This window comes from Nicotiana tabacum, chromosome 12, assembly GCF_000715075.1.
Source record: "Nicotiana tabacum cultivar K326 chromosome 12, ASM71507v2, whole genome shotgun sequence".
NCBI classification, from domain to species: domain Eukaryota; kingdom Viridiplantae; phylum Streptophyta; class Magnoliopsida; order Solanales; family Solanaceae; genus Nicotiana; species Nicotiana tabacum.
The window spans coordinates 100,215,738-100,227,239 of record NC_134091.1 but is presented as its reverse complement, the minus strand read 5'-3'; the positions used below and the strand labels follow the sequence as shown (position 1 = coordinate 100,227,239).

The following is an 11,502-nucleotide window of genomic DNA, read 5'->3' as shown; positions in this document are numbered from 1 at the left end:
CTTAGCATATGCAGTGATCATGTTTAGCCTAGTATCGCATGTCTACGTGCCTTAATTCTTACTTGCAATTTGTGCAACATGATTAATTGAATTACCTGCTTTCCTTGATCTGAATTAAATCTTTAAATGTGAGATTTCTTGTTGTAACTTCGTGTTTCCTTCGATTATCTGTTGCATATTTACTTTGGGACTACGAGGCGGTTCCTCGGGAGATCCCCATGTACTGCATATTTACTCTGGGACTACGAGGCGGTTTCTCGGGAGATCCCCCCCCCTTCCCCTTCTTGCATATTTAAATTTGGGACTACGAGGCGGTACCTCGGGAGTGCCCCTGTTGTTTACCTCTATTTACTGTGTTGATATTGTCTGAAACTTCTTATTGCTTAAATTCTTAGTCATTTCAAAATATTATTATATCCCCTGCCTTACTTTTCTTTTAAACCAGTAGGGCCCTGACCTGACCCTGTCACTACTCTACCGAGGTTAGGCTTGACACTTATTGGGTACCGTTGTAATGTACTCATACTACACTTCTGCACATCTTTTTGTGCAGATCCAAGTTTTTCCCACCAGACCAGATACCAGTGAGTTGGACCGCACGTGAAGACTTCAAGGTATATCTGTCAGCGTTCGCGAACCTCGGAGTCCCCCTCTATCCTTACTATGTTGTTTTTTCTTATTTTCTTTAGACTCTAATGTATAGAGACACTTAGTATTTGCTCTTAGAAGCTTGTGACTTGTTTCCACCGGGTTTTGAGACTTGTAATTATGAATTTGCAGTTTTATATTTATATATCATGTATTGAGATTGGAGTTTAAATTATTATTTATTTATTTCGCAAATTATTAGGCTCACGGTGTCATACGGAGGGAAAAATGGGTCGTGACACCCCCAAATCTTCGCGTCCGCAATGAGGAAAAGCCTCCCCAGCCCAGATTACTCTTCGCGATCGCAAGAGTATCTTGGCGATCACGAAGAAGAACACATCAGTAACCAGCAAAAGTCAAAAACCAGAAATTTTCTAAGTTTGCATTCATCTGTAGCCAATCTGAAACTCACCCGAGCCCTCGGGGCTCCAAACCAAACATGCACACATGTGTAATAACATCATACGAACACGCTCGCGTGATCAAAACACCAAAATAACACCTAGAACCACGAATCGAACACCAAAATAAAAAAAAATTCAAAGAAACTTAAGAACTTTTAAATTTTTCGACCGGGCGTCCGAATCACGTCAAATCAACTCCGTTTTGCAGTAAATTTTGCAGACAAGTCATAAAATACTGTAATGAACTTATAACAAGTTCCAGAACCAAAACTCTGAGCCCGATAACAACAAAGTTAAACTTAAAAATCATTTAAAGCTTTAAATTTTTAGTTTTCAACAAATTACGTTAAATCAAGTTAGGGACTTACGAATTCGATTCTGGGCATACGCCCGAGTCCCAAATCACGATACGGACCCACCCGAGACCGTCAAAACAATGATCAAGGTCCGTTTACACAAAACGTTAACCGTAGTCAACTCAAATGAGTTTTTAAGGCACGATTTCACATTTTCATCAATTTTTCTCATTCCGGAAAAAGACACGGATTACATGCGCAAATCGAGAAAGGCTGAACGGAGCTATTCAAAGTCTCGAAACAAAAAAAATGAAGGGTAAAACTATAAATGAACACACTTACACCAACTCTATCTGCTTATCGCCTTTATCTCGCTTTACTTTTAACGTCAAAATCTGTCTTTTTCTGTTAACTAGAACTGCAATTAAATTAAATACCAAACTGGAAATTTTCAAACTAATTAGATATTAGAAATATGTTCTGCAATGATGTTTATTTTGAACTCATCAATCATTGAAGGGACAAATGGTTTTTGAAGGGACCCAACCTGCACTTTTTTGTTGCCACCCCATAATTGTTTTTGCATCGCGTCACAAATGTCGTATTTTCTTTTATCACTTGTAAGAAAATACAAATATACAACCTGGACAGACATGACAATTTGCGAACAGATACAACTGAATGTATCCTTTTCGATGGGAGAAGAATAGACAAAATACACAAACCACTAAACAGATAATCAGATAATGTTACCTTGAAACATTGACTTGGAATATCATTGCTCAACATCTGTAATGGTTGTGATTAGATTAAGACGGACTTGAATAGCGCATATGAATAGTAAAGATTCGTATAATCAACTGTATAATTAATTCCACTTTGCTTGAGGCGTTGTATACATCAATAACCCAAGCATAGATAATCAAGCTTATACGCAAGAAATTATAAGAACATATCCAATATTTACATAAAACTATTTTTCTTTCTTTTTTTCATATTTCATTCTACATATTTATTTATGCAACAGTGACTCCACAACGCAGTGAAAGGGGAAAATTTGAAAAAAAAAATTCGAAGATGTCAACTAGAAGATACAACCAATTCTACTCAGCCCTTCCACTCGGCTGCCTCCAAAACTATTTACAGCATATCCTATGGCCCTAATCCCGCTCTATCACGACTTCAGGGAGAAAACCATCCTAAGCTAGAATTCCTTGATCACTTCCATAAGTCTGCAGTCTTATTTAGGCATAAGTCATCCTTATAGGGGAAATATAGTAATACCTCAAACTCAAAACTGGCAAGAAGTCCCAAGCCTTTGTCTCTGCCTCTGACCAAGGGTGATAGACTTGCGCTTGGCAAAAGCTGGGTAAAGCAGCTCTTCAAACTTCTCTAGAAACAATGCCCACTCGCAGTCATTCATATCTGCTAGTTTCACAAAGCTGACACTTGCAGGAAGCTGCTCATTTGCACTCCTATGTCCAGAGGAGGAACCAGCCATATAGCCATTTTCTGGTTTTGTTCCTGAAAATTTTGGAAATTTCAGTTTCTTCTCACCTAAGCTGGTATACTTGAGAGACATTGAAAGCTTTGACATAGTAGTAATGTTATTTGCTGGAGCAGGAACAGATGTAAAGCTCTTTTCCTCTTCTTCCTCGCTTTCCGCTTCCTCAATATTTTCATCTAGTTTAGAGAGTGGGAAGCAGCCATTTCCTCCAATTGGAAAATGAAATGGGTTTCGGTTCATGAAGTCCTGAGAAATCAATTTGGGACTATAGTCACATCCAGCATCTTCACAATCTATGTCAAATTGAAACTCCTCATCCACTTCAGCCTTTGGCAAAAGAATCTCCCTCTCAGCAATCAGCCTTCTTGCCTCCAAGCAAACAACTTCAAGCTCACTTGGTCCCTCCTCCCCACTACGGAATTCCCTGCTCATCATCTCACCAATTTCAGCAAGGCAGAGACCATAAGCAGCGGCTTCCTTGAGAAAAATGGTGGAAAGGACCAAGACACGAAGGCAAGCTTCACGAATCATAGGGAGCTCACTCCGTAGCATCTCAGAGTCCCGAATAGGATCAAGTTTCTGTATGTACTCAAGTTCATCGTCTGTGAATGGAATAGATGCCTGGGGCCAATGGATCCACTCAAAATACGGATCTTCTAAGCTCTCTGGTAGACAGAGACCATGATCAATGGGGATGAGATCCACTTGACCAAACCTTCCAATACCATCAAGCTTCCTAACTAAAAGATTTCCTGCATGTCTATCTGTGTTAAAAATCCTAATGTCTAATATCCCAATCCGATGCACTGCAGCAACAGGGAAGTTTGAGGTTCCATGGTCACTGGCATCAAAATCATGGGGAATGAACTGTTGAAAAGACGCAATCTTGCTGACAAGCTGCTTCTTGCTATGAGGCTTGTCTCCATTTACACCATCGTTGACATTGAAGACTGAGTGAGTAATTTTCACCAATGCAGTAGCTGGCACATTGGCAAAATGATCATAGTCAAGAAGATATGCAGCCACCTCCCTAAACCCTGTTTCCCCAACTCTGACTGATCGTTTTAAGCCTGGCTGCCCAAGAGCTTTGCCAACAAATCCTTTCGGATTGTTTGGCGCAAATGGTTCTTCATCTGTGGGCTTGACAATAGCAACACTCTCACCTCTGCTATTTCTAAAATAATACGCCCCTCCAAGTCCACTATGGACAGGGAGTGGATCAACACCAGTCTTTATTGCCTTCACAATTTCTTTGATAATTTGCTTTGTCTTGGCAAACCGACCTGCGTTTCCCAGTATTTCAATGGGACCACTTTGATCTCTTGGTTGGATATCCCTCCCTGTGGGTGAAAGGCATGGAGTTGATGAACTTCTGTGCATAAAGTTCCTCGTCAGCAGTAGAGGGGAATCATTCCGGACAGCACTAAGATCATTCTTCAGCACCCTATCACCAAATGTCAAAGAACTCTCCTCAATTGGGTAGTTAAGTGCAAGCTGCAACCTTCTCTTCACAGTATGCGCATTGTCACTGCGGTCTAATTCCATCCCCAGTACACAACCAGTTTCAGTTTGCACAAAAACACGTCTCCTCCCAGCCGGTTTCCCTTCCGTCCTACTCTTTCCATGGTACTCCCCACCAAGTGGGCTCTTGAAGATTGCCACAGCCATCTGGGTCTGAACAGGACTATCCGTGTTACGAGACATAAAAGGTCGAGAAACACAGTTGGCAGTCACAATCGGCAACAGAGATGGCGGCAGAAGAGAGCTTTCCACGCACTCTCAATTGAACGCCAAACTCAAAAGCCGATTGTGAACAAACCAGGAAACGATTCAATTTGGAAATAATCATCAATGAGCAAAGAGGAACCAAAACCAACCCAGATAATATTACACTACAATAGCCATCTCACAATGTGGATAAGACAGTACACAACGATCTGTAAAGAGATACAAACCAGAATTAGAATACAACCTGGACCAATTCATGTCATTAGTCAAGAAATGTGATAAGAGCATCACAAGGTTATTCAAGCCATGAAAGACCAAAAGCCACCAGATAGAAACTAGGAAAAGGATGTAACTAATATATTATACTAAGAATATAAAGAAATTTTTTACACTATCACTGTAATTAAGTTACATCAGCTCCCCAAGTTTGAGACTGAAACGCAGTCGTCGTGGTGTATTTTAACAAGTTGTAGTAGGTTGGTTATCCATATTTTCTAAATTTCCAACTCAAGCTTAATGAGAATGTTACCTAGTTGGACCAGTTAAAAGTTAAACCTAAAAGAACAGATCACCAATTTGCATATCACACCAATATGGTAGCATTAAAATCCTGACCCTGTCACAAGCTTGTCAACTATGAAGCATAGAAAGACCTACAAGAAACTGATGAAGAATTCTTTGTTACTAAAATCACGTTTTCTAATTCCTTAGCACTTAAGAAAAGAAGAATCACAAACGTAACTCACATAAACTTTCAAATCTTGAAAATGCATTTACTGCTGTGCTCACAACCAATGCCAAGCGATAAACCACTTGAAACTGAAACTCGTTTGAAACACGTTATACATAGAGAATCTAACTAATTACACAAATAAAACTATCTACTATCAAATAACACTGTTTTTTGCTAAAAAGAAAGAGTGATATTTGAGAAATTTGTAACAGTCATCAGTAAAATTACTAGTACTCTTTTAAATGAATCTAATTAATCTCTCTCATTTCCAATGGTTAATAGAAACGTAGATTTTTTGTACTAAAACACAATCAAACTCAAGTCCCTCTAAAAAAATCCTTCAATAAAAAAGAAAATCAACAGCAAGCTAAAAACACTTGGAACCGAACCTCGTTTAAAACACATTACATACACGAAATTTTAGAGATTATAACTTACCCTCAAGAATTTAAGTTATAAACACAATCAGTGCAAAGAAATTTTACACCATCAGTGTAGTATAACCTACTATAGCAGGTTAGGATACTATTTTTTATCATATTATCAATTAATGCTTATTGTAAAGCTTTAACTGTAATTAAACCATAAACTCATTACTCAAATAACACTTCTCTACTGCTAAAGAAACGTGTTACTGGAGCAATTAAAACGACCTTCTTGAAAATTATTCAGCATTAAACTCTAAAACTCTCATTTTCATTCAATAACATAAAAATAGCTTTAGAAATAGAATCTTAACCTGGTAAACTTGAATCCTTTAAGAAAAACATTCATATACAACCAAGAAAAACTCAAATAAGAAGCTACAAACACTTGAAAACTCAAATGCGAAGCTACAAACACTTGAAACTGAAACTCAAATAAAACTCTTTCTTATCAAATTAACCCTGTTTACTGCTAAAAAAAGAGTGTTATTTGAGTCATTAAGAACACTCTTTTGTAGATTAATCTCAAACTCTAATTTTCTTTCAATAACTGCAAATAAATAGATTTATAAATTTATATCCTTCAAAGGAAAAAAAAGAAAATTATAATTCTTCAAAAAAATGTGAATAAAACTCGGATGATCCAGAACGAACATTGAAGAACCAAACAGGAACAAAATAAACAAGTAATTTATTTAGTAAAAAATAAATAAATAAATTTCCAAAAAGTTGAATGAAAAAAGCGGGAAAAGCTCACCGGAATGCCAGATCTGAAGATTGCACCTCTGTGTTTCCCTTTTTCCGGCAACCAGAACAAAAACAAAACACACCTCGCCGGTGTCTGAAAGATTCAAATCACTTTTTTAACCGTCTGATTCAGACACAACAGAAGATTCAACGGCTATGATTTGATTCAGTTCACTCCAAAGCCACCAAAACCCTCTCTCTTCCTTTTGCTCTTTGTAGCTTCAGCTCTCTCTATGCCTTATTTCCCATCATATGCATGTGCATCTATATATCCATAACTGGATTTAATTTTTTATTTTAATTTTAATTTTCTTCTTCGGCTTTTTGTTATTTTCTGTTTTACCCTCAAAAGTCGTTTTATTAACTCTGGTTGTTCTCCACCAGTGGAGTTTCGTTTTGCGTGAATCGTGGTTTGGTTTGTTAACTAACTATAGTTTATCGTTTTGTAGCTTAATTCATGGAAAAGTCTAGAATATTGGATCTTCAGCCGTTGGATTTTGGACAGACGGCGGGATTTGGTCGGGAAATAAGGAGATGGTGACGTGGAGGTGTCTGATTAGAGACTGACGTGGCATAGTCAGCGGGAGTAAGTAATTACCGAAAATGTCCCTTATGGAATGTGATTGGTTTTCTAATGAGAGGACAGAGATATTCACCTTACCTGGAGTTAATACGTTATACGAGGTTTTACGGCGTGCTTCGCGCGTGTACGGAAAGATGATAGAATAGATTCTGGTTGATTTCCAGCTGGATGTAGGGTTAACGTTTTCATTAAGCAAAAGGATTTTTTATTTAATGAAAAGGAATTTATAGAATGGGTTGATTAATGATTATATCAAGAAATAAACACGAATTTATGAGAGTAAAAAATATGTGTATAAATGCAAGTACTATGTATCATGAATGTTCGAGAAAACTATTATAATTTTGTTTGGCGAATATTTCAAGTGAAATGATAGTTTTTAAATACTTATTTTTCAATTTTAACTTCAAAATATTTCTTTTCCGACTAACTTCAACCAATATTATTCAATCACCTAGTTAATTTGATGAATCAACAAATGTCAAAAGATACTCATACAATTAAAGTATTTAAGAACTAATTACAACAAAATATTTTTTTTATGTATGGCTAAGAATATTCAAAACATATAGATAGAATAAGTAATTTGTTCGAGTGATAAAATGATACTGAATTTTAATAAATAAAACTAAATTAAAGTATTTCACAAATTATAGGTCATGTTGATGAAAGACTTGAAATGGGGGACCGTTTGTTGTACTGTCACGTTTGCTTCGTAAAAAGATAATTCATCTGCAATATATTGTAAATATGTCAGAATAATGAAATTATTTTCTTGTTTCATCTCAAACCTCCTACTAGAGGTGAGTGTGGTGTATTCACCACCACTAGCACATTCATATTCTTTCAAGAATGAATATGTATTCATAAATCACATGTTATCACATTCACATCATGAATGGACCATAATCATTTATATGTGCTTTACAAATATCATGTCAAATCCATGACAAACATTACTTTCACAGAGTGAAGGATTATTTTGAGAATTCTTATTGTTCTCGTTACCACAATGATGATGATTATAATTTTGTCTATTATCATATCCACATCCATTGATACCTTCACAGTAATAATCTCGTCCCATTGAATTTGCTTCATTCTCGTTCCCTTAAGAGAATGTGATAACAATTTGTAATAAATCTGAAAGAAGATAAAATTATTATCGTGGAGGTATCAATGGATGTGGATGTGGCAATAGACGAAATTATAATTGTCATCATTGATGTAATGAGAAGAATAAGGATTCTCAAAATAATCCTTCGCTCTGTGAAAATAATGTTTGTCATGGATTTGACATGATATTTGTAAAGCACACATAAATGATTATAGTTCATTCATGATGTGAATGTGACAACATGTTATTTATGAATACATATTCATTCTTAAAGAATAAAAACGTGCTAGTGGTAGTGAATATACCACTCATCTCTAGAAGGAGATTTGATAGGAAATAAGAAAATAATGTCATTATTATGCCATGAATAATCATTGGTGACGTACCTATTGCACGCCAAATATTATGGCAATGTTAATATTAAAGGACAACACTATGCAAGAAACGGAGCTTGCATATAATTTTTGACCATGACCATAATGGAATAACTTTCTTTTTGCGAGAGATATTTATCATATGGATATTGATGAATATATGATAGAACTAAATTAATTGAGAGCTCTAGAAGAGCCAATTAGCACTATTTTGGAGAAATAAAATTGATTATCAATAAGATATTGTGTCGTAATAAGTCCCAAAGAAACTTATTTAGTTTCTAAAGTATTCGCGAAAGCGGTTGGTTATGTTGAGACTATAAATAAGGGAAAAATTTAATATCTTCTATTATTATAACTTTAGCGGGGTAGTATGTATGAAAAAAGTTACCCGCTTTATTCTCCAGTTTGTACTACACAAATAAAAGAATGACACAATAAAGTAGAAGTTTATTGATATAAAAATCTATATCATAATAAACTTGGAGTTTATTGATAATTGCACACGTCATGGTGTAAACTTGAAGTTTATCAATATTGATAATTTATTCAGTTGGCATAATTGGTATAGCCATGTTAATTTAAGTATGATGTGCAAAAATAAAAGAAAATTTACATGGGTAAATAGTAAAGAACTAGAAAGTTCTTTACGAATTTTCTTATGTTGCTTGTGATCGCGTCCAAATGCACACCTCAAAAGAGGTATGAAACGGTCATTTGCAATTATAGAAACCCAACTAAGAGTCGGCGTTGAATCTACAGGGAGCTAAGATAGGAGTTAGGGGTATATATTTCAATGTGCGTGATTGAATTATCGAGATTACACTTCCACAAAAAGATTAGTTTTCTATTTCTAATTTTACTCTATTGATTACAAAATAAAGAAAGAAGACAAGAAATAATTATTTTTGATGTTTTTCGAAATTGATAAAAAGTCTAGGTCTGTGACCATTACCTAGGTGTTTGCCTAATGTGATAAAGACTTTAATGCTTGTTCTGTTGATTGGGGTGTATTATAGCTATCAACTGTAAATTATCCACTTAATGTCTCTCGGTCAGAGAGTGGTTTTGCCAAATTTAACTTTCTCAAGACCAAATGGGTATCACACAAAATAGTTGATAAAAGCTCAAGTCGGTTTATTACTATCTCTAGGTTGAACCCTTTAATTGGGTAGATCAATCTCTCAATTGACCCAATTCCTTGTTAGCCAAGTTATCCTAGACTAGGTCTCTCTTTCTCAAGAAGAGACTAAGTCAAATAAGCATGAACTAATGGTTGCAACCATTAATTCCTCAAATAAAAGCATGAACTAAGCTAAATAATAAATACTCAATCATAAACAAGTACTAAATTAAATACCCATAAGGTTTACACACTAGAGTTGGGTCATAACCCTAGTAAAACTCTAGCTACTCATACTTGGATTTGAAGAAAATGAAGAAGAAGAAAAACTAATTAAACTCATAATGAAAGCTTAAAATGATTAAATCTATTGTAAAATACACCAAAGCAAAGTAAACTTCCAAAAATGGCAAAGAAAAACGGCTACAGTAATTGCTGATATTCAAACTTGACCTAATTTTGTGAAACTCGTCTATTTATACAAGGCTGAAAATCTCGGACAAAAATACCCCTCGAGAGGTTCCGCGGCCGCACAATTCCATGTGCGGTCCGCAGATTTCTTCATCTGACAGGGGCTGGAGATCTGCGGCAGTGAAGCAACTTTTTTGTGCTCCGCAAATTTAGAACTGCAACCGCAAGACACTCTTCTGCGGTCCGCAATGTTAAGGTTGCAGCCGCAAGGCAATCATCTGCGACCGCACAAATATTGTGCGGTCCGCAATGCACTGAGGTTCTGTACTTAGTAATTTAGATACTCTCTGATCTTGACTCCTAGCCCAGCTTATGCGGCCGCATAATTCATGTGTGCTCCGCACTTTGTACAATTGTCTACAGATTTTGCCTTCTTTGGTTGCGGCCGCAGATGGAAATCTGCGGTCCGCAATTTCTTCTGCGGCCGCAAAATTCCTTTTGCGGACCTCACATTTTGTGCTTCTGTGCCCTTTTATTGCCTTGTGCTTAGACTACTCCTTTTTTAGTCGGATTTCATCTCGGGAGCCCAACTTCCAGCATTCCTACAATTTAGCACAATTTCATTAGTTCCGGGAACACAATTCAATGCTTTTAGACTAAAACAAAAGTTAAAAGGCGCTAATAAGTAGTCAAAATCCCCACTTATCAACTTCCTCAAACTTAAGTCTTTGCTTGTCCTCAAGTAAATATATTAGTTCCCACCTCCAAAAGTTAAGGATCATTTCAGCGAATCGAAGGTGAACCATCCACACATCAGTTGGGACCACAATTAACCACACTACTTATGTAATATTAACAAGGCGGCAAGTTAAACATTTGTGCACGTATAGTTTTAGAGTGACATTTGAGTATCCAAAGTTGACTTTACTCATCAACGACTCTTTCTCTATCATGTAGGTCATGGTGGATCCCCAAACTCTTTCTCCTCTACTTTTCGGTTGCCTGGCTCACTTAAGAATTTTAACACTCAATCCAAAGATTTATGAAAGGTTCACTCATCTCTCTCAAGAGAATGTCGCAAGTACGGCTTCAAATACCATAGGTTTGACCCTCATGTAGATCGCCACTAATGTAAGCTCACTCAGATCGAGATCAAATAGGACTTCTTTCGGGATTGTAATGAAGGCTTTTGGATTAGGGTTGGATACAATATGGTTGAGTGGTTACACCTTTCCTTAAGCACTTTATTTTTTTTTTATTCTCGGCTAATATTTTGCCAATTCTTTGAGACACTTTCTTTTCCTTAGGGAACAAGAGAGACTTAACATCACTCTTTCTTGATCATTACATTCATTTTCTCCCTCTTTGATTTCTCCATGTTTGGAATCATTAACTTTCTTTGAATC

At 36.4% G+C, this 11,502-nt stretch overlaps 1 protein-coding gene across 3 annotated transcripts; it reads right to left on the bottom strand.

Moving 5' to 3' along the window:
- Window positions 1–2,310: 2,310 nt before the first annotated feature.
- Window positions 2,311–6,817, bottom strand: LOC107794809 (phosphatidylinositol 4-kinase gamma 7-like). 3 transcript variants are annotated; one of them, XM_075226736.1, is made up of 2 exons: window positions 6,499–6,817; window positions 2,311–4,529 (listed from the first exon to the last, which is right to left on the bottom strand). In XM_075226736.1, exon 2 carries the CDS (start codon window positions 4,521–4,523, stop codon window positions 2,640–2,642), a length of 1,884 nt encoding a protein of 627 aa, XP_075082837.1. In that variant the 5' UTR covers window positions 4,524–4,529; window positions 6,499–6,817; the 3' UTR covers window positions 2,311–2,639. The 3 variants fall into 3 exon arrangements, with proteins under 3 accessions (XP_075082837.1, XP_075082836.1, XP_075082838.1); XM_075226735.1 differs by having other exon boundaries at window positions 2,311–4,792; window positions 6,499–6,813; XM_075226737.1 differs by lacking the exon at window positions 6,499–6,817 and adding an exon at window positions 5,330–5,514 and having other exon boundaries at window positions 2,311–5,246.
- Window positions 6,818–11,502: the final 4,685 nt, after the last annotated feature.

Coding starts and splice junctions, on each gene's coding strand:
- LOC107794809 (XM_075226735.1), bottom strand. CDS start 4,559: ATGTCTCGTAACACGGATAGTCCTGTTCAGACCCAGATGGCTGTGGCA.